Below are 22957 nucleotides of genomic sequence, written 5' to 3'. Positions count from 1 at the left end.
CGGGGCTGCTGCGGATCATCCTTTCAACGTACACCAGGACTGTGTCTGAGGATGAATACCTGGAGCTCAGGCAGCTGATTCGGGTGGAGCTCTGGAATGCAGCCCTCCGTCTCGCTGGTATAAAACAGGGCAAGTGCTTTCAAACCCAAGAGCAACGGGCCAGTGACCAACGGGCATTGCGGATGGCATTCCTGGGAGAGCAGCCCCAGGAGCAATGGGTGACTGAGTTGGACAGGTTGGTCCAGCAGGAGATAGAGCTGGACAATCGTTATCGGGCTCTGCAATGGCACGCAGAGGAGGGATATTTAGGGGAGACAACAGAATGCTCTCCGGAGGGATATGACTTTGGCGGCCCTGGATTGCTGTGGGAGAACCTTACAGATCTTTTTATGTTTGGCGATGAGGGGGAACCTGACCTTGAGGACATGAGAGACTATAGAGAGTCTATGCTCGGTCTTGCAGGGGTCTCAGAGCTCAAACCTGATCTGGACCATTTGCTAAGGAAGGAACAGCATCTGGAAAGGGCATACAGGAAACTGCTAGAACAAGTTCAGCAGCATGCCAGAGAATCGGCAGTGGAAAATCCGGAGATTGCCGTCCCCAAACCTGAAGTGCTGACAACAGGGCAGAGCTCTGCTAACCTCTGTCCAGAAATGATAGCATCTTCTGGGTTCCATGGACAGGAGATGGTGAACCTCTATTCCCAGACATCAGTTGCAGAGACATGGGATTTGATAGACTTTTCTGCTGAGGAAGAACAACCTGATGAGCCTCCAGCAGAAGAGCTGCTATCAGGGCCAAAGTTCACTGTGTTCTGCCCAGCACCAACAGTGGCTTCGGCCTTACTGAGAGAAGAGGTAGTCAGCCTTTCTCCCACAACACTGACAGGGACATGTGATTTTCTGCCAGCAGCATCTATGGAGTTAAAACAAACTTCTCCAGCTGAAGATCTGGTAACTGAACAGAGGGTCCAAGACCTCTGTCCCACACTTTTACCAATTCCAGAGACTGGGGATTTAATAGACGTTTCTGTAGAGGAGGAACCACCTGGCAAACCCCCAGCAGAAGTGCTGGCAACCGGACAGAGGGTCCAAGACCTCTGCCCCACACCTGCAGCAATTGTGGAGGTCCAAGGAGAGAATGCAGTCATCACCTCACAACTGCAGCTTGATCTGGTGTCGGTTGATGGGGCTTCAGTCCCCACCTGTATACCCCAGGAATGCTGGGCAGTCGGCCCAGATCCCCAACAGCAGGATGGAGTGAGCCCAGTCCCCCTGTCTTCTCTCCAGCGGCAGAAAGGATTCCAGGGAGAAGAGCCAGTCCGGGCCTCTCCCCAGCGGCAGATATGTTCTCTGAGAGAGGCAGAGGTTGGCTGGGTGAGTGATACTCTGTTTGGAATAATTTATTTGGGGTACGGTGTGGGTACAGGCAGTAGAGGACTGGAGCTGTTTACTAACTTCGGAGTCAACCCGTCTGGGGTCTCCTCCTGTGTTAGTCTCCTGCCGAAAGGGGAGAAATGTCACGGACCTGGCCGGGACGGAGGCTGTTGGAGAGGACTGTATGCAGGCCTGTTGCCCACCGATTATGGGCCCTAGCATTTGGGGGAATGGTGCTCTCTGTGAGCTGTATGCCTGGGGACCCTGGGGTTGATGTTACTATGGATTCAGCTCCATGTCCCCCCAAAACACACAGACTCTGGAACCCTTTATATGCCATATTAGAATGGTGACTGATTTATACCATTGGGACTCGTACTGTTAAATGCTAATGTCATCAATTCTGCTATAATGTGTTTAGTGTGGCTCTAAGAGTCTTTTCACCCATTGTTGTTTATGTTAATTGAGAGAGCTGATCACATTAGCCACCAGCACTGGCTAATAGACGAATGGTCTGGGCTGAGGAGGGGGGAGATTGTTGTTTGTATTGTTAGTTGTAATTAGCTCCAGCTATTGTGTTTATATTAATGTGTGAAGCTCGGTGCCTACAAGTCTGTCATCTGGTCTGGGTACATTTTGTAGTAAATTAGCTCATGTTAATTAGGTTAGCTTTCAGTCATCCCTGCTGTATAAAGGTCTGTGAAATCTCAAAATAAAAAACAGTTCTGATGTACTCCAAGACTGGTGTTGTCTAGTTCTTGGGGTTCCTATAGCCAGATCCATTGGACTCGTGTTCCAGAACTTAGGAAGTGGTATATGACGGAAGCACTCAAGCGGAGTGTGGGGCGTTCCGTGACAGAAGCGATGTCTCTCTCTCTCTGTGCAGGCAGTGTGAAGCAGTCTCTCTCTCTGTGCAGGCAGTGTAAAGCGGTCTCTCTCTCTCTGTGCAGGCAGTGTGAAGCGGTCTCTCTCTCTCTCTGTGCAGGCAGTGTGAAGTGGTCTCTCTCTCTCTGTGCAGGCAGTGTGAAGTGGTCTCTCTCTGTGCAGGCAGTGTGAAGTGGTCTCTCTCTCTCTCTGTGCAGGCAGTGTGAAGTGGTCTCTCTCTCTCTGTGCAGGCAGTGTGAAGCGGTCTCTCTCTGTGCAGGCAGTGTGAGGCAGCGTAAAGCGGTCTCTCTCTCTGTACAGGCAGTGTGAAGCAGTCTCTCTCTCTCTGTGCAAGCAGTGTGAAGCAGTCTCTCTCTTTCTCTATGTGCAGGCAGTGTGAAGCGGTCTCTCTCTCTGTGCAGGCAGTGTGAAGCGGTCTCTCTCTCTGTGCAGGCAGTGTGAAGCAGTCTCTCTCTCTCTCTCTCTCTGCAGGCAGTGTGAAGTGGCCTCTCTCTCTTTGTGCAAGCAGTGTGAAGCGGTCTCTTTCTCTCTCTCTCTCTATGTGCAGGCAGTGTGAAGCGGCCTCTCACTCTTTGTGCAGGCTGTGTGAAGTGGTCTCTTTCTCTCTATGTGCAGGCAGTGTGAAGTGGTCTCTTTCTCTCTATGTGCAGGCAGTGTGAAGTGGTCTCTCTCTCTCTCTGTGCAGGCAGTGTAAAGCAGTCTCTCTCTCTCTCTCTCTGTGCAGGCAGTGTGAAGCAGTCTCTCTTTCTCTGTGCAGGCAGTGTGAAGCGGTCTCTTTCTCTCTCTCTCTATGCAGGCAGTGTGAAGTGGTCTCTCTCTGTGCAGGCAGTGTGAAGTTTTCTCTCTCTCTCTCTCTCTGTGCAGGCAGTGTGAAGTGGTCTCTCTCTCTCTGTGTAGGCAGTGTGAAGCGGTCTCTCTCTGTGCAGGTAGTGTGAAGCAGTGTCTCTCTCTCTCTGTGCAGGCAGTGTGAAGAAGTGTCTCTCTCTCTCTCTGCAGGCAGTGTGAAGCAATCTCTTTCTCTCTCTCTCTCTCTCTGTGCAGGCAGCGTAAAGTGGTTTCTCTCTCTGTGCAGGCAGTGTGAAGCGGTCTCTCTCTCTCTGTGCAAGCAGTGTAAAGCGATCTCTCTTTCACTATGTGCAGGCAGTGTGAATTGGTCTCTCTCTCTCTGTGCAGGTAGTGTGAAGTGGTCTCTCTCTCTCTTTGCAAGCAGTGTAAAGCAGTCTCTCGCTCTCTGTGTGCAGGCAGTGTGAAGTGGTCTCTCTCTCTCTGTGCAAGCAGTGTAAAGCGGTCTCTCGCTCTCTGTGTGCAGGCAGTGTGAAGTGGTCTCTCTCTCTCTGTGCAGGCAGTGTGAAGCGGTCTCTCTCTCTATGTGCAGGCAGTGTGAAGTGGTCTCTCTCTCTCTCTCTCTGTGCAGGCAGTGTGAAGTGGTCTCTCTCTCTCTGTGCAGGCAGTGTGAAGCGGTCTCTCTCTGTGCAGGCAGTGTGAAGTGGTCTCTCTCTGTGCAGACAGTGTGAAGTGGTCTATCTCTCTCTCTGCAGGCAGTGTGAGGCGGTCTCTTTCTTTTTCTTTGTGTGCAGGCAGTGTGAAGCGGTCTCTCTCTCTCTCTCTTTGTTTGCAGGTCGTGTGAAGCGGTCTCTTTCTTTCTCTATGCAGGCATTGTAAAGCAGTCTCTCTCTCTGTGCAGGCAGTGTGAAGCGGTCTCTCTCTTTCTCTGTGCAGGCAGTGTGAAGCGGTCTCTCTCTCTCTCTCTCTGTGCAGGCAGTGTGAAGCGACCTCTCTCTCTCTTTGTGCAGGCAGTGTGAAGCGACCTCTCTCTCTCTTTGTGCAGGCAGTGTGAAGCAGTCCCTCTTTCTCTGTGCAGGCAGTATGAAGCGGTCTCTTTCTCTCTCTTTCTGGGCAGGCAATGTGAAGCAGTCTCTTTCTCTCTCTCTCTCTCTGTGCAGGCAGTGTGAAGCAGTCTCTCTCTGTGCAGGCAGTGTGAAGCGACCTCTCTCTGTGCAGGCAGTGTGAAGCGACCTCTCTCTGTGCAGGCAGTGTGAAGCGACCTCTCTCTGTGCAGGCAGTGTGAAGCGGTCCCTCTCTGTGCAGGCGGTGTAAAATGGTCTCTACCTCTGTGCAGGCAGTGTGAAGCGGTGTCTCTCTCTCTGTGCAGGCAGCGTGAAGGGGTGTCTCTCTCTGTGCAGGCAGTGTGAAGTGGTGTCTCTCTCTGTTCAGGCAGTGTGAAGTGGTCTCTCTCTCTGTGTAGGCAGTGTGAAGCGGTCTCTCTCTCTCTGTGTAGGCAGTGTGAAGCGGTCTCTCTCTCTTTGTGTGCAGGCAGTGTGAAGCAGTCTTTCTCTCTCTTTGTGTGCAGGTCGTGTGAAGCGGTCTCTTTCTCTCTTTGTGTAGGCAGTGTAAAGCGGTCTCTCTCTCTGTGCAGGCAGTGTGAAGCGGTCTCTCTCTTTCTCTGTGCAGGCAGTGTGAAACGGTCTCTCTCTCTGTGCAGGCAGTGTGAAGCGATCTCTCTTTCTCTCTCTGTGCAGGTAGTGTGAAGCAGTCTCTCTCTCTCTGTGCAGACAGTGTGAAGTGGTCTCTCTCTGTGCAGGCAGTGTGAAGCGACCTCTCTCTGTGCAGGCAGTGTGAAGCGGTCTCTCTCTGTGCAGGCAGTGTAAAACAGTGTCTACCTCTGTGCATCCAGTGTGAAGCGGTGTCTCTCTCTCTGTGCAGGCAGTGTGAATGGGTGTCTTTCTCTCTGTGTAGGCAGTGTGAAGCGGTCTCTCTCTCTCTCTGTGCAGGCAGTGTGAAGTGTTGTCTCTCTGTCTCTCTCTGTGCAGGCAGTGTGAAGTGTTGTCTCTCTGTCTCTCTCTGTGCAGGCAGTGTGAAGCAGTCTCTCTCTCTCTCTGTGCAGGCAGTGTGAAGCGGTCTCTATCTCTCTGTGCAGACAGTATGAAACGGTCTCTCTCTCTCTCTCTGTGCAGGCAGTGTGAAGTGTTGTCTCTGTCTCTCTCTGTGCAGGCAGTGTGAAGCAGTCTCTCTCTCTCTCTCTCTGTGCAGGCAGTGTGAAGCAGTCTCTCTCTCTCTATGTGCAGGCAGTGTGAAGCGGTCTCTATCTCTCTCTGTGCAGACAGTGTGAAACGGTCTCTCTTTTTCTCTGTGCAGGCAGTGTGAAGTGGTCTCTCTCTCTCTCTCTCTCTCTCTGTGCAGGCAGTGTGAAGTGGTCTCTCTCTCGATAGCAGAGAAAAAACGCTCCTGCGCACAAGTGGATACCCAGACAATCATGCAATGATATAGGCCTTGCTGCCCTCAAGGATGGGGAATCCTAATAGTCAAAGATAAAAGAGAAACAAGAGGGCGCACCAGCCTAGTGCATTATCTTCGGATAAAAATTTATTAAGAAGATAAAAAAGAAGCTACTTACAAAACATTAATATAGTGATTGCAGTAAAGGTAATCGTGTAGTGGCAATCAGTAGAACATGAACAGTACTCCAGAGGTCACGGAGGAAAACACAGAAAACACTGCCAGCTGACGCGATTCGAGGGGTAAATCCCCCCTTCCTCAGAGTACAAGTACAAGCTGCTTGTACTCTGAGGAAGGGGGGACTTACCCCTCAAAACGCATCAACTGGTTGCGATTTCTTTGTTTTCCTCTGTGACCTCTGGAGTACTGTTCATGTTCTACTGATTGCCGCTACACGATTACCATTACTGCGATCACTAATATTAATGTTTTGTAAGCAGCTTCTTTTTTATCTTCTTAAGAAATTTTTATCTAAAGATAATGCACTAGGCTGGTGTGCCCTCTTGTTACTCTTTTATCTTTGGTCTCTCTCTCGCTCTGTGCAGGCAGTGTGAAGCGGTCTCTCTCTGTGCAGGCAGTGTCAAGCAGTGTCTCTCTGTGCAGGCAGTGTGAAGCGGTCTCTCTCTCTCTCTGTGCAGGCAGTGTGAAGCGGTCGCTCTCTCTCTGTGCACGCAGCGTGACGTGGTCTCTCTCTCTCTCTCTCTCTCTCTCTCTGTGCAAGCAGTGTGATGTGGTCTCTCTTTCTCTATGTGCAGGCAGTGTGAATCGATATCTCTCTCTCTCTGTGCAGGCAGTGTGAAGTGGTCTCTCTCTCTCTCTCTGTGCAGGCAGTGTGAATTGGTCTCTCTCTCGCTCTGTGCAGGCAGTGTGAAGCGGTCTCTCTCTCGCTCTGTGCAGGCAGTGTGAAGTGGTGTCTCTCTCTGTGCAGGCAGTGTGAAGTGGTCTCTGTCTCTCTCTTTGTGCAGGCAGTGTGAGGCGGTCTCTCTCTTTCTCTGTGCAGGCAGTATAAAGCGGTCTCTCTCACTATTTGTGTGCAGCCAGTGTGAAGCAATCTCTTTCTCTCTCTCTCTGTGCAGGCAGTGTAAAGCAGTCTCTCTCTCTCTGTGCAGGCAATGTGGTCTCTCTCTCTCTCTGTGCAGGCAGTGTAAAGCTGTCTCTCTCTCTCTACGTGCAGGCAGTGTGAAGCGGTCTCTCTCTCTCTACGTGCAGGCAGTGTGAAGTGGTCACTCTCTCTCTGTGCAGGCAGCGTGAAGCGGTCTCTTTCTCTCTCTTTCTGTGCAGGCAGTGTGAAGCAGTCTTTTTCTCTCTCTCTCTCATTCTCTATGTGCAGGCAGTGTGAAGCGGTCTCTCGCTGTGCAGGCAGTGTGAAGCGGTCTCTCTCTGTGCAGGCAGTGTGAAGCAGTCTCTCTCTCTCTCTCTGTGCAGGCAGTGTGAAGTGGTCTCTCTCTCGATAGCAGAGAAGAAACGCTCCTGCGCACAAGTAGATACCCAGACAATCATGCACTGACATAGGCCTTGCTGCCCTCAAGGATGGGGATTCCTAATAGTCAAAGATAAAAGAGAAACAATAGGGCGCACCAGCCTAGTGCATTATCTTCAGATAAAAATTTATTAAGAAGATAAAAAAGAAGCTGACATTAATATAGTGATCGCAGTAAAGGTAATCGTGTAGCGGCAATCAGTAGAACATGAACAGTACTCCAGAGGTCACGGAGGAAAACACAGAAAACACTGCCAGCTGACGCGATTCGAGGGGTAAATCCCAACTTCCTTAGAGTACAAGTACAAGCTGCTTGTACTCTGAGGAAGGGGGGACTTACCCCTCGAAACGCGTCAGCTGGCAGTGATTTCTGTGTTTCCCTCCGTGACCTCTGAAGTACTGTTCGTGTTCTACTGATTGCCGCTACATGATTACCTTTACTGCGATCACTAATATTAATGTTTTGTAAGCAGCTTCTTTTTTATCTTCTTAATAAATTTTTATCCGAAGACAATGCACTAGGCTGGTGCGCCCTCTTGTTTCTCTTTTATCTTTGGTCTCTCTCTCGCTCTGTGCAGGCAGTGTGAAGCGGTCTCTCTCTGTGCAGGCAGTGTCAAGCAGTGTCTCTCTGTCTCTCTGTGCAGGTAGTGTGAAGCGGTCTCTCTCTCTCTCTGTGCAGGCAGTGTGAAGCGGTCGCTCTTTCTCTGTGCACGCAGCATGAAGTGGTCTCTCTCTCTCTCTCTCTGTGCAAACTGTGTGAAGTGATCTCTCTTTCTCTATGTGCAGGCAGTGTGAATCGATATCTCTCTCTCTCTGTGCAGGCAGTGTGAAGTGGTCTCTCTCTCTCTGTGTAGGCAGTGTGAAGTGGTCTCTCTCTCGCTCTGTGCAGGCAGTGTGAAGGGGTCTCTCTCTGTGCGGGCAGTGTGAAGTGGTGTCTCTCTCTGTGCAGGCAGTGTGAAGTGGTCTCTCTCTCTTTGTGCAGGCAGTGTGAAGTGGTCTCTCTCTCTCTCTGCAGGCAGTGTGAATCGGTCTCTCTCTCTGTGCAGGCACTGTGAAGCGGTCTCTCTCTCTGCAGGCAGTGTGAAGCGGTCTCTCTCACTATTTTTGTGCAGGCAGTGTGAAGCAATCTCTTTCTCTCTCTCTCTGTGCAGGCAGTGTAAAGCAGTCTCTCTCTCTCTCTGTGCAGGCAGTGCGGTCTCTCTGTCTCTCTCTCTGTGCAGGCAGTGTAAAGCTGTCTCTCTCTCTCTACGTGCAGGCAGTGTGAAGCGGTCTCTCTCTCTCTACGTGCAGGCAGTGTGAAGTGGTCTCTCTCTCTCTGTGCAGGCAGCATGAAGCGGTCTCTTTCTCTCTCTTTCTGTGCAGGCAGTGTGAAGCGGTCTCTCTCTGTGCAGGCAGTGTGAAGCGGTCTCTCGCTGTGCAGGCAGTGTGAAGCGACCTCTCTCTGTGCAGGCAGTGTGAAGCGGTCTCTCTCTGTGCAGGCAGTGTAAAACGGTCTCTACCTCTGTGCAGGCAGTGTGAAGCGGTGTCTCTCTCTCTGTGCAGGCAGTGTGAATGGGGTGTCTCGCTCTCTCTGTAGGCAGTGTGAAGCAGTCTCTCTCTCTCTCTGTGCAAGCAGTGTGAAGCGGTCTCTTTCTCTCTCTCTCTGCAGGCAGTGTGAAGTGGTCTCTCTCTCTCTCTGCAGGCAGTGTGAATCGGTCTCTCTCTCTGTGCAGGCAGTGTGAAGCGGTCTCTCTCTCTGCAGGCAGTGTGAAGTGGTCTCTCTCTCTCTCTGTGCAGGCAGTGTGAAGCGGTCTCTCTCTCTCTCTCTCTTTCTGCAGGCAGTGTGAAGTGGTCTCTCTCTCTGTGCAGGCAGTGTGAAGTGGTCTCCCTCTCTCTGTGCAGGCAGTGTGAAGCGGTATTTCTCTCTCTGTGTGCAGGCAGTGTGAAGCAGTCCCTTTCTCTCTCTGTGCAGGCAGTGTGAAGTGGTCTCTCTCTCTCTGTGCAGGCAGCGTGAAGCGGTCTCTTTCTCTCTCTTTCTGTGCAGGCAGTGTGAAGCAGTCTCTCTCTCTCTCTCTCATTCTCTCTGTGCAGGCAGTGTGAAGCGGTCTCTCTCTGTGCAGGCAGCGTGAAGCGGTCTCTCGCTGTGCAGGCAGTGTGAAGCGACCTCTCTCTGTGCAGGCAGTGTGAAGCGGTCTCTCTCTGTGCAGGCAGTGTAAAACGATCTCTACCTCTGTGCAGGCAGTGTGAAGCAGTGTCTCTCTCTCTGTGCAGGCAGTGTGAAGCGGTCTCTCTCTCTGTGCAGGCAGTGTGAAGCGGTCTCTCTCTCTGCAGGCAGTGTGAAGTGGTCTCTCTCTCTCTCTGTGCAGGCAGTGTGAAGCGGTCTCTCTCTCTCTCTCTTTCTGCAGGCAGTTTTAAGTGGTCTCTCTCTCTGTGCAGGCAGTGTGAAGTGGTCTCCCTCTCTCTGTGCAGGCAGTGTGAAGCGGTATTTCTCTCTCTGTGTGCAGGCAGTGTGAAGCAGTCCCTTTCTCTCTCTGTGCAGGCAGTGTGAAGTGGTCTCTCTCTCTCTGTGCAGGCAGTCTGAAGTGTCCTCTCTCTCTTTGTGTGCAGGCAGTGTGAAGCAGTCTTTCTCTCTCTCTGTGCAGGCAGTGTAAAGTGGTCTCTCTCTCTCTCTGTGCAGGCAGTGTGAAGCGGTCTCTCTCTCTCTCTCTCTGTGCAAGCAGTGTGAAGTGGTCTCTCTCTGTGCAGGCAGTGTGAAGCGTTCTCTCTCTGTGCAGGCAGCGTGAAGTGGTCTCTCTCGCTCTGTGCAGGCAGTGTGAAGCGGTATCTCTCTGTGCAGGCAGTGTGAAGCAGTGTCTCTCTCTGTGCAGACAGTGTCAAGCAGTCTCTCTCTCTCTGTGCAGGCAGTGTGAAGCGGTCTCTCTCTGTGCAGGCAGTGTGAAGCGGTCTCTCTCTGTGCAGGCAGTGTGAAGCGGTCTCTCTCTGTGCAGGCAGTGTGAAATGACCTCTCTCTGTGCAGGCAGTGTGAAGCGGTCTCTGTGCAGGCAATCTAAAACGGTCTCTACCTCTGTGCAGGCAGTGTGAAGCGGTCTCTCTCTCTCTATGCAGGCAGTGTGAAGTGGTGTCTCTCTCTGTGCAGGCAGTGTGAAGTGGTGTCTCTCTGTCTCTCTCTGTGCAGGCAGTGTGAAGCGGTCTCTCTCGCTCTTTGTGTGCAGGCAGTGTGAAGCGGTCTCTTTCTATCTATCTCTGTGCAGGCAGTGTAAAGCGGTCTCTCTCTCTCTGTGCAGGCAGTGTGTAGCGGTCCCTCTCTCTCTCTCTCTGTACAAGCAGTGTGAAGCAGTCTCTCTCTCTCTATGTGCAGGCAGTGTGAATCGGTCTCTTTCTCTCCCTGTGCAGGAAGTGTGAAGTGGTCTCTCTCTCTCTCTCTGTGCAGGCAGTGTAAAGCGGTCTCTCTCTCTCTCTCTCTGTGCAGGCAGTGTAAAGCGGTCTCTCTCTCTCTCTGTGCAGGCAATGTAAAGCGGTCTCTCTATCTCTCTGTGCAGGCAGTGTGAGGCAGTCTCTCTCTCTCTCTGTGCAGGCAGTGTGAGGCGGTCTCTCTCTCTCTCTGTGCAGGCAGTGTGAAGTGGTGTCTCTCTCTGTGCAGGCAGTGTGAAGCGGTCTCTCTCTGTGCAGGCAGTGTGAAGCGGTCTCTCTCTTTCTCTGTGCAGGCAGTGTGAAGTGGTCTCTCTCGCTCTGTGCAGGCAGTGTGAAGCGGTCTCTCTCTGTGCAGGCAGTGTGAAGCAGTGTCTCTCTGTCTCTCTCTGTGCAGGCAGTGTGAAGCAGTCTCTCTCTCTCTCTCTGTGCAGGCAGGGTGAAGCGGTTTCTCTCTGTGCAGGCAGTGTGAAGTGGTCTCTCTCTGTTCATGCACTGTGAAATTACCTCTCTCTGTGCAGGCAATGTAAAACAGTCTCTACCTCTGTGCAGGCAGTGTGAATGGGTGTGTCTCTCTCGGTGTAGGCAGTGTGAAGCGGTCTCTCTCTCTCTCTATGCAGGCAGTGTGAAGTGGTGTCTCTCTGTCTCTCTCTGTGCAGGCAGTGTGAAGTGGTGTCTCTCTGTCTCTCTCTGTGCAGGCAGTGTGAAGCGGTCTCTCTCGCTCTTTGTGTGCAGGCAGTGTGAAGCAGTCTCTTTCTATCTCTCTGTGCAGGCAGTGTAAAGCGGTCTCTCTCTCTCTGTGCAGGCAGTGTGTAGCGGTCTCTCTCTCTCTCTCTCTCTCTCTCTGTACAAGCAGTGTGAAGCGGTCTCTCTCTCTATGTGCAGGCAGTGTGAATCGGTCTCTTTCTCTCCCTGTGCAGGCAGTGTGAAGTGGTCTCTCTCTCTCTCTGTGCAGGTAGTGTGAAGCGGTCTCTCTCTCTCTCTCTCTCTCTCTGCAGGCAGTGTGAAGCGGTCTCTCTCTCTCTCTGCAGGCAGTGTGAAGTGGTCTCTCTCTCTCTCTCTGTGCAGGCAGTGTGAAGTGGTCTCTCTCTCTCTGTGCAGGCAGTGTGAAGTGGTCTCTCTCTCTATGTGCAGGCAGTGTGTTCTAAGCCAGCTGCAGAACCTGTTTCTTTAAGTGGATTTCATTATAGCTTCTTGCCTTTTTATATCTGGAAGGATATCCCATCAATCCTTCTGATATTTAAATGCATCCAATATATTTTTCTATCCTTTAGTTGGTCCTTGTCTGGCATCTAATGGTCACCTGCAACGCTTGGTTCCTTTGATGCAGCTAAACATCTAGCCATCCCGGCAGTTCTTGGATCTCCATTCCTAGGAGATATAGGTAAGCAGTGGTGCCCTAGCAGAGGAGACGCATATGCATAATAATAATATGAATGTAAATGCTTATATACCATATGATTTCTAAATTAACTTAATATGTATATTTGTTTGTGTTCTTTAATAGAATGCTTGTACCCCTTAAACAGACAGCATCCCCTGAGGAAGTCTGATACATGGGCGAAACATGTTGGTAAGTTTACCTTACATTGCTGTGTTGATGAAATTGTGACCAACTGTACTAGCCATTTGTATATTTTTAAAATATTTTAATTTTGCTCCTCAAAATAAAAGAATTTTTATACATTATATTTGATATCTTGACAATTTATTCTGCACCCATAAAGTCCCAATTTTCTTTTCTCCTTACTATCAAATTCTGGGATGTGGTGCTAAAATCAAATTGGTGTGTTTGTGATCATAAAAAAAATTTCCTCTTTATATTGGTAGTCGGTAAAAAAAATCAGCATTGCCATTTATCACACCCTTCCCCCAGCACTGCCACTGATCCCAGGAGTTCTAGGATCCCTAGGAGTTTTCTGTCTATTGATGGGTCCACTTACCTCCCCAGTTCATGGTGTGCAGGCAGTGAGGAAATGATGTAATGCAACCAATTAGTGAGCAGTATTACTGTACAGTAATCTCTAGCAACCAATCAACAAGAAGAAATCATGTGCTCTAACCTCTAGCAACTAATCAGTGAGCCGTAATGTTTGCTGTAACCTCTAACAACCAGTCAGTAAGCGGTAATGATATGCTGTAACCTCTGGCAACCAATTGCAACCGCTGCCTAATCTGATACAGTAAACTGATTTTGAGTCTAGCTGCGATTTCTTGCATGACATGGGGTCCAATCAATATTAAAGACAGCCCTGCTTGTAGCACTTATATAAAATACGTTTGAATCACACTTTCACATATTTATTAACTAATTATATTTATTTGTTTTTATTCACCTTGGCCATAGTGCCGCACTGGCTAAAATTATTAATATATTATGTGGGTATCTCTTTTACACAAGTAAGTTTTGTAGCCCTCAGTACTATTTACTCTTTCTCCCCCACAGTCGTTGCCTCTTTTTACCATCACACCTGCCTGGGGTGGGCACTGCTGGACATTGGTCCTGGCATCCTCTCTCCTTTAATTGTGTGGATCCTTGGAAAGCTTTTGGTGAGTGACAGTTGGCGATGTAGCTTATGATTAATTTAATGTATTTTGTTTGTATTATGTAATTCATGTATGTTTTTGCTTTTTTAACATAAGGTGCAATGTGTTAATTTTTATATAATTTTTTTTAGTACTAACAAATAGGTGTTTTTTATGGAATGTGAGAAATACATGTAAATATAAAGGGTCATAGAGTAGCCAAGTCCCAAGAGGAACTACAACCCTCCAATATTTACAATAAAAGCACAGGTTCTATGTTAGCCATTTTTTATCGTTAATTAAAGTGGGAGTAAGCTCCCATGGACGATTTTTACCTAAGGCTTACCTATAGAGTAAATATCTCCTAAATGTGCACCGTTTAGTAGATATTTACTTATGAAGCTGTGCCGTGAACAGCAGCTGCCACGCATGCGTGGTAGTGGCGTCATCACGGCTCGTCCATTTAAAGGACCAGAGCCTGCCAACCCGGAAGGAAGACTGGGTGAAGATGGAAGCCCTGTCAGCGGTGGCAGCATGCCACTGGACGGATTCGTTTTAAGGTAAGTTTCACATAATGCAATGCTTACTAGCACATTATAACTTTGCAGGTTTCAAAAGAAAAAAAAACAGAAAAAACAAAAACAGCGATTTACTACCACTTTACGCTCTAACTTACTAATATACTGATAAAGTTTTGTGTTTTTACCTGTTGATATGAAGACTTTTCAGAAAATTCTAGGGATGCCTTTGAAGAGGATTTTTTGCCTGTAATTAGAAAAACTAGGTTATTGAGTTATGAAGTCAGTTAGTTAATGCAAAACATCCAACACAAAGGTAAATGCTTCTATGACGATTAAACTGAAATTAAAATTTTATTAACATAAAAGGGCTGCTAAAGTGATATGCGCTAACATTTGGGTAAATTAGTACTATTATGAATAATTATTTAGTGAACAATGTAACTTACGTAATTCATATTGTTCCTGAAGGTAAAAAACCTTCAGTATGCAGCATCCTTCCCAGCCCCCCTCCTAATAATTACTTGAGCCGGATGATCTTCCTCCAGCGATGTGCACGAGAGCTCTCTGGGGACTCTCCCTCCTCATTGACTAAGACAGCAGCAGGAGCCATCAGCCAGTGAGCCAATGCGAAGAGAGAGCGCGGGGCCAAGCCATGGCTCTGTGTGTGAATGGACACGCAGAGCCACAGCTCGGGAGCAAGCCTAGGCAGGAGGATTGAGGCTGCTCTGTGCAAAACCACTGCATGGAGCAGGTAAGTATGATATGGTTTTTGAAAAAAAAAAAAAAAAAAAAAAAACTTTTTCTAAAGGCAGAAGGTTTTTTACCTTGAAACATTCTAATGCCCCGTACACACGGTCGGACATTGATCGGACATTCCGACAACAAAATCCTAGGATTTTTTCCGACGGATGTTGGCTCAAACTTGTTTTGCGTACACACGGTCGCACAAAGTTGTCGGAATTTCCGATCACCAAGAACGCGGTGACGTCAACCTTCAGTGCGTGCAGTCAGTTCGTATTGGAGTTTTCTGTGCGATCTTGTCCGCTCGTTGCTGTTTTTCAGGTCGCTCTTCACAGGCCTTGCTGTTCTTCAGTGCTTTCTGTTACTTCGTTCTGAGCAGCTGACCGTTTTCTAGCCATGTTGCCTATACGTACTCCTCGTAGAGTTCGTGCTGTGCGGGGGCTTGGTGTTGGGGTCCTGACCTTGACACAAGTCCAGTCCATGAACAGGGTGGGGAGGAGTTCATGGACCAAGAATTGGTTGCTTCAGCGTGACCAGTTCTGTCATATGCCTTTTCTCCGTGAGATCCGTGAGAATAATCCTGATGATTTCAGGAACTTTCTCAGGATGATGGACCCCGTATTTCACCGTTTGTTGGCTTCGCTGACCCCCTATATCAGCAGGCAGGATACCTGCATGAGGCAAGCCATCACTCCGGAGCAGAGGCTCGTCGCTACCCTGCGGTACTTGGCGACAGGGAGAAGCCTTCAGGACTTGAAGTTCTCGACAGGCATCTCCCCCCAGGCTCTGGGGATCATTATCCCTGAGACCTGTTCTGCCATCATCCAGGTCCTGCAGAAGGAGTATATTAAGGTAAGATTTTTATCCTTTAATATCACATTTTATTGTATTGAATGTTTGCTAATATATTGTATTTCTTTCCTCATTCCCTAATTACCATGATTGTAATATGCCGTGAATGTCCCCTTTGTCCTCATTTATGCTGGAATTTTATGTATTTTTTTTTTTTGTCCTTCATACATATTTGCCTTCACTTACCTCCCCAGCATGGTCTCCTGCCCCTATATTCACCTCATGTAGTCACTTAACAATGTATTTTATCAGCTCCATAGTAGTGCTTTACCCCAAACACCCCCTAAAATGTTTAGAAATGTGATTTGTGCTTTAAATTCAGGCAGAGTGCCAGAGGCTTGTTTTTGTGGTGTCCCCAAATCATTTTGAACCCTCCCTGCCCCCCAACTGCTAAGTCAGCTGGTCCCAATTCTCTATCTATCCTCAATACTCTATCTGCTGACTTTGCCAAACCCATACACACTATACCCATCTCTTTTGTGGTAAGATTTATTGATTAATTCCCCAAAGCATGTAGTGCAAGGCCCTGCCGGTATACTTTCAAATGGTACTGTTTCAAGTTTTTGTATCCTATTATTATCTTGATAGGTAATAGCAGAATGTCCAAATGTGCTCAAATGTGTACAGTGTGTATTTATATCTTTGTATTATGACACTTTTTACCTGTCCAGTGGGCTGCCAATAGTGTAACTAAGGAGGGGCTGTTCCAGGTAATACCCATTATTTAGGCATTCATCTCTCAATGAAGTGAAGAGGGTTACCTGTCCAAGATCCCCCCCCTATAATGTTAGAAATGGCCCATGAGAGGGGGGAGGGGGAATATGATAGGTGTACCTTTATACTTTGGTGTTGTAAAATTCCCCTTAATAAATGTTATCTGGATGTTGGCCAAGAATGAGCAGCACTGAGCATAGCTGGGAGAAGCGTATACCACACTGCACGCCGATCGGCGGTTTTTAAGAAGCTTGTATTGTATGGTGCACTCACGCACCAGGGAAGTGTGAGTACCCCTTTGTGGGGAGTGGGTTTTTGTTTTAATAAAGACATTTTTACGGAATGACACTATATAGTCTCTCTTTACATTTATGGTATGGTGTCTATGGAGCCACATTGATCCAGGTTGGAGACCGCATCTAGCTTGCTATACAGAGCCCAGGGGTGGCTCCACAGCGTGGGTTTGACGCAGCTGATCACTGTGTCACACGCTCTAAGGTGAGCACAATCACTTTGGGGGGTCAACGAGGCACACCGTGGCATGTTTTGTGACACTTGGATTAAGCACGCTGGATAATTTGGACATTTAATTGTTTTTTTGGACACTAATATATACACAACCTTTCTGGATATTTTTGAACACTGTTATATGCACTTTTTTGGGCGATGTTTTACTTCTACAGATTTAATTAATTTATCTAAGGTTCACTTGGCACTTTAATGTATTTTAATTTCTGATTACAACAGAGTATATGCATGTTGCACTCTATAAGAATTATTGCACGTTTTTTATTAATTTACATAGACATTATGTGCACAGTATATTTATTTGTTATTTCGTGATTACATGTTGGAATATTTATTTATTTATATGCGCATTGCACTTATGAGCAATAGTGTGTAAACATATATATATTTTCTCCCTTAAATATATTTTTTTGGTATTATAATAACGTTGAGTAGTTCACATGACATATACTTAAGCGCAGCCCAACCTTGTTTTATATTGATTTGCACGGTTATGAATACGTGATCTGCGTTTGAGATGTTGGCGGTGGTGTTGGCTAATTACGAGTTCCTGTATGTGGACGTGGGGAAGAATGGCCGGATGTCCGATGGTGGAGTCATCGCCCAGACGGAGTTTTACAGGCATCTCCAGAATGGCAGCTTGGACTTGCCACCTCCAGAAGACAATGTGGAAGGACTCCCATTCGTCTTCGTTGCGGATGAAGCATTTGCGCTGGGGGACCATCTTATGCGGCCATTCCCGATGAGGACCCTCACCCCGGAACAGAGGGTTTTTAATTACCGGCTGGCCAGAGCCAGAAGAGTGGTGGAGAACACATTTGGAATCATGGCCAGCCGGTTCCGCCTATTTCTTACACCCATCCATATGGCGGAGTATAAACTGAATCATATAATCCTGGCGTGCTGTGTTCTACATAACTTTTTACGTCAACATTCTGCCAACTATGCTAGCTCAGTTGGGCCTGAGGCCGGAATGATAAATGAAACAACCCTGACGGCGCTTGAAAGTGGCCGTCCTGGCTTGCCCTCTCTGAGTGCTCGTGATGTCCGGTTAAGATACCTTGAGTTCTTTGCGGGTAGGGGGGCCATCAATATGCCAGACAATTTGTGAAACCTTGATCCAATAAAAAAAAAAATTCGCAAATCTTTGGTGACATTTACTGCTTGTGTTTGTTTTAGCTGACCCTGACAGAAATGTGGTGAGTCCAGAAAATGGCGTGATTGTGTAACCTTACAAAGCACTGTTGGGTGTTATTTACTAAAGGCAAAGACACTTTGCACTACAAGTGCACCTGAAACTGCACTGAAACTGCACTTGTAGTGCAAAGAGGATTTGCCCTCAGGAAATAACCCCCATTGTCACAGAAAACAGCAATTACATCACCACAAAGGTGTTGTAGCGTTGAGACAATAATCCACACATTCTTGATTAACAATCTTTTTAATACCTGCACAATCACATGTGCATTTAGAAAAGGTTTTTAAAACAAACCAACATGTTTGTTGTATAACAATTTTTGGGGTGGCATTATCAAAAATAGAAATGTCCATTTAAGATAAAACAGGCATGTTAAAACCAACAAGAAAGACACAAATCTTGAACTTACAAAGTTCACATTTGGTAGAACTTGAAGGCAATATCAGACATGAGTATTTAGGAACTGTGTTTGATATTGTGTTCAGATGGGGTGAAGTCACCCCAGGAAAAGCCAAATTTGGAAGATGCACACAAATTTCCCAATGTCAACATGTGCTAGCTGCCATCACGGGGGATCAAGGGACGTGTTTTGGGGGAGAAACCCCTTCCTCTCAGCTACTTTATTATTGAGGAAGGGGTTGCACCCCCAAAACGCGTCCATTGATCTCCCGTGATGGCAGATAGCACATGTTGGCACACTGTGTGTATCCTCCAAATTTGGCTTTTCTAAAAATCGCTAAAACATTTTGAACATTGTAGCACACAAAAAAAGAAAGTGTTTTGGAGGGGTTTTAAACTCTACCCAAAACATCAATGATGTTCTTATTTTTTTGAATGACATCATTGATGTTTTTCTGGAGGTTTTCCAAAGCTAAATTACACCCCATGATCTCCCCGATCAGGATCTGTGCACTTTCTGATGTGAAACGATCTGGATCCACAACATCACGTTCACCTAAAAAGAGAGAAACCAAACAAAAACAGGTATAAAAAATATGCCGGCATCCATCTCTTACCTGAGCCTATGGTCGCCTGTTGTGGTGACTAGTTCCACCACATCTTCTTCCTCCTGCTCTTCTTGTGTTGGGGGGATTTCCCCTTCTTCCAGAAGGGGGGGGCTCTGGTCTCCTCGGATGAGGGGTGTCCTCCGAGTCTTTTCTCCCCTATGTAAAACAAATATGGTATACTTAGCACACAGATATTTGATGGCAGAACTATAAATAGGAAACATTGCTTGGAAGTGGGATACAATTGTCTATTTTGGCAGAGTTCCAAAATGTAACATTTTCAGTGTACTTTGTCAAGCTGCAATACTTTACCTGTTTGGTACAAGCTTCATAGATGGAGACCCCCCTATAGTATACACTGGAGCACCTGTGTGGCCCCCCTAATAAAAATGGTGTTCTGGTGTCCCACACTAGTGCTCCAGTGTCCAGATGTGAAAACAGCTGCTCAGTGTCCTCTCCTTACACAGAATCTAGTTTGCATTTCATTTTAGTAACAAAGCCATCTACCTAACCAAATTAGTTTCATACAATTAGGGCATAAAAAATGTGGCCAAATGCATATGGCCAAAACAATGGTGTTTTATAAGCCGAAAGAAAAATGTTTGATACGAACGAATAATGTGCCCATGAACATGAAAGTTGCCATTTTAAAATGTACACTTTTAAGAAAAGCACATGGAGCAGCACGAACGTAATAAAGACAAAAAGAAGAGGAACACAGCACAACTACTTACTTTTTTGCAGCACTCTCCGGATTTTTCTGTACTGCTCATGTTCTCGTAATTTGAGGTCCGACCACCATTTCCTGAGCTGATCTTTCGATCGACGTACCCCGAAATTCCGGTGCAGACTTTTGACCACTTTCGCCATGGTCTTGGCCTTTCTGACATTGGGGTTGGGGTAAGGTCCATACTTTCCATCATAGCCGGCCTTCTTCAGGATGTCGACCATCTTCAACATCTCCCCAAAGGACATATTTGATGCCTTAAATCTTCTCCTTCTGGATCGGGACGTCTCCGGATCCGGGCTTTCCTCCTATTCCTCTTCGTTGCTGTAATTAGCACGCACCTGCTGTGTCTCCGCCATGTGCTCTTCCCCAACTGCGCAGAACGAAAAGGGGCGGGGAATTGACTAGAAAGAACATCAGGGGCGGGCGGAGTTACACGCATGCGCAGTGTGTATAAAGCGTAACACGCATGCGTATTACGTACGATCTGTGAGCGGAGGAAGGAGCATTGGAGGCGCCGATCGTGATAACGAAGGTAAGATCTAAACTTGGGCCTATACTGCTTCGAAATTGAAGCCTATATTGTAACAAGATTAGGAGAGTTTGGCCTGACCTTAGGGTTTGTCTTGTGTTGCGTCTTGCAGATAAAATGGATGGCTTCAACGACCACAATTTCCTCCCCCTGTTCATAGACAAGTACAGGGAGCTGCCCTGTCTGTGGCAGGTGAGACACCCACATTACAACAATAAACAAAAGAGGCAGGCAGCGCTGGAGAAATTGCTGGAGTTGGTGATGCTGGTGGTCCCCACAGCAACCATCCCTTATTTAAAAAACAAAATTGGTGGCCTGAGGAGCACTTATCTTAGGGAGCGCAAGAAGGTCACAGATTCCCAGAGATCCGGAGCTGCAGCAGATGATGTTTATGTCCCCAGGCTGTGGTACTATGAGAGAGTGCGATTTCTGTCAGACCACACTGAAGTCAGGGAATCCCTCTCCACTCTTCCTTCCACTCTTCCTTCCACCCCAGCTGAGGCTTCCGATGTCCAACCTGGGCCTTCCAGCCAGGAAGAAGTGGAGGAGCCCAGCTTGAGCCAGGTATAGCATTGTTCTACAGATTTCTGGTCAATAAATAAATGATGTTTACTAGATGTTATTATTGATCACTAAATGCTGATTGCAAAAAGTGTTTTACATATCAATAGACAGTAGTGGGCACCCAAAATTGGAACAAGAATGAAAAATGCTGGGCTCAGAATGATAGTCTGTTATATTTGTTAACATTCAATTTGCAACAGTCAGGAGGTGAAAATTGTGTGTGATTGATGAAAAAAATAATAAAACAATGTCCCTTTTTCATACACAGGAAGACCTCAGCCAGGAGGAGGCTGTGGAATGTGGCAGCCAGGAGGAGGCGGGGCTAAGTTGCAGCCAGGAGGAGGCGGGGCTAAGTGTCAGCCAGGAGAAGCCTGGGACAAGTCGAAGCCTGACCGATTTGCAGGTTCTTCCCCTCCGCCTTCCATACAAAAGAGCGAGGAAGGCGACTCACATGCAGGATTCTGCCCTCAGGCTGATTCAGGAGGCTTCTGCGTCTCTCAGAGCCTTAAACACTCCTGAAGAGGCCTTTGCCTGCATGGCTGCCACAAAACTGCAGGGCATGCAGGAGGGTCAACGCAAAATATGTGAGGACCTTCTTTATAAAGTCCTAAGTAAGGGGGTGAGTGGTGAACCAACACCCAATACCCACCTGAATGAGTTGGCCCCTCCTCCTACTCCTCCTGCTGCCACAACTCCACCACCAGAGCCACAGCGTGGAAGGAGGCGTGGAAGGAAGACAAGAGAGTGATGGCCCTGGTTTCAGTCTGGTCTGGCAAAAGATGCAGTCTCTTGTATGACCACAGCCTGGGGACACAGATGTCATCTGCTGCTTTCCGGATCTCTGGGACTTCTGGACCAGACTGCACTCCCTTATATAAGGACTCCTCAGGCCACCAATTTTGCTTGAAAATAGTTGATGTGTGCCCTGGGGGTCGAAGGCTTCACCCATTGCTGCTGTTTCTCCAGCGTTGCCTCCCTCTTTGTTTAGTTGTGAGCCCTTAATAAATGAAATTTTTTGGAAAATTATACTCTCCTATGTGTGTTTTTATTCAAAAAGGACAGTTTGTTGGTGACGATTCAGGTACATTTCTAAAGTACAATGTGAAATTAACAAGAGACAACAACACCAAACAATCTCCTACAGATTAAATATAACAACATATCAATGGTGTTGTGGTAACTTGACACACAAAACACACACAAAAATATTCTGGAGTAAAGCTAAAAATACAATAAAACAAAAATCAGCCTTTAAAAAAATACAACCCAAAAAAAAATAATCTGCCTTAAAACCAAAAAAAAATACAACACAAAAATAATGTTGTCAGATGTGACAAATCAAAATATATTGAGGGAATCCCGATAAATAGTAAAGAAAGAAGTTTGTGAGAAGTCTGTGTGAATATGAGCAGCAAAACTACTTCATTCTTCTCACATTATAAAGAAGAGAGTGCGCTGTATTAAACCATTTTTAACATTGCAGCCTGACGAAAGTGCTGTATCCATTGCGAACGCTAAGTTTACCAGACCGAGCTCTTCCGTCTCGGAATTTCTTCTGAGCATGCGTGGCACTTTGTGCGTCGGAACAGGCCACACACGGTCGGAATTGACGCAATCAAATTTTGTTGTCAGAAAATTTTATAGCCTGCTCTCAAACTTTGTGTGTCGGAAAATCCGATGGAAAATGTCTGATGGAGCCCACACACGGTCGGAATTTCCGACAACACGCTCCGATCGGACATTTTCCATCGGAAAATCCAACCGTGTGTACGGGGCATAAGTCAGTGAGCCAACGAGGACAAAGAGTGGGCGGGGCCAAGCCATGCTCCATGTCTGAATGGACACAGAGCAGCGGCTTGGCTCAGGTGCCTCCATAAGCAATCTGCTTGCTGTGGGAGCAGTCGGCAGGAATGAGGGGCCTGGAGCACCGAGGAGGGACCCGAGAAGAGGAGGACCTGGGCTGCTCTGTGCAAAACCACTGCACAGAGCAGGTAAGTATAACATGTTTGTTATTTTTAAGCAAAAAAAAAAACAAAACTTTAATATCACTTTAAATACATTTTAAAGTTACTGCCACAAAAATTTAATTTTAACCACTTCACATCTAGGGCATTTTTTGAATTCTTCACACACATGTTAAAATCTGAATTTTTTTGCTAGAAAACTACCTAGAACCCTTAAACAGTATATATTTTCTGAAAGCAGAAGCAGGTGGCAGCTGATTTTATTTTTTTTTTATGTTGTGTGATCTTTGCTCAGCTGTTATGAAATGCACTCATTTCAAAAACGAGTTTTAGTACATGCAAACGCAATATATTCCTCAATTTTTTGGTAAAATATAAATGAGGCTGCGATGAGTAAATAGGTACAGAACATGTCAAAATTCTAAATTACATGTGACCATGAAATGGCAAAAAACTTCAGTCCCTAAAATTTTTCATAGGTGACTTAAAAGTCTTCACAGGTTATCAGTTTAGCATAAGGCTGTCCATACACGGTTTGAATCTCACATTTCAAACCATTAATGGGCAGGCTGAATGTACCAAGTTGATCAACTTGGGTACAACCAGCCTGCCAGATTCTCTTTAGATTACCACAAGCGGCTGCTATAGCCACTAGCGATAATCACTGTCTTTTCCCGGC

The 22957-nt window shown here is 47.1% G+C and overlaps 1 protein-coding gene across 1 annotated transcript in view; it reads right to left on the bottom strand.

Annotated features, from left to right (window-relative positions):
* The window catches only part of LOC141132416 (electrogenic sodium bicarbonate cotransporter 1-like), an 890811-nt gene that overhangs the window by 692753 nt on the left and 175101 nt on the right, over positions 1-22957 (bottom strand). Inside the window, exon 4 of the mRNA XM_073620775.1 lies at positions 13637-13695. Coding sequence (XP_073476876.1) covers positions 13637-13695 — 59 coding nt within the window. The remainder of the gene's footprint in view (positions 1-13636; positions 13696-22957) is intronic.

The sequence above is a fragment of the Aquarana catesbeiana genome, linkage group LG03, assembly GCF_042186555.1.
Source record: "Aquarana catesbeiana isolate 2022-GZ linkage group LG03, ASM4218655v1, whole genome shotgun sequence".
NCBI lineage: Eukaryota > Metazoa > Chordata > Amphibia > Anura > Ranidae > Aquarana > Aquarana catesbeiana.
This window is presented reverse-complemented; position numbering and strand designations above follow the sequence as displayed.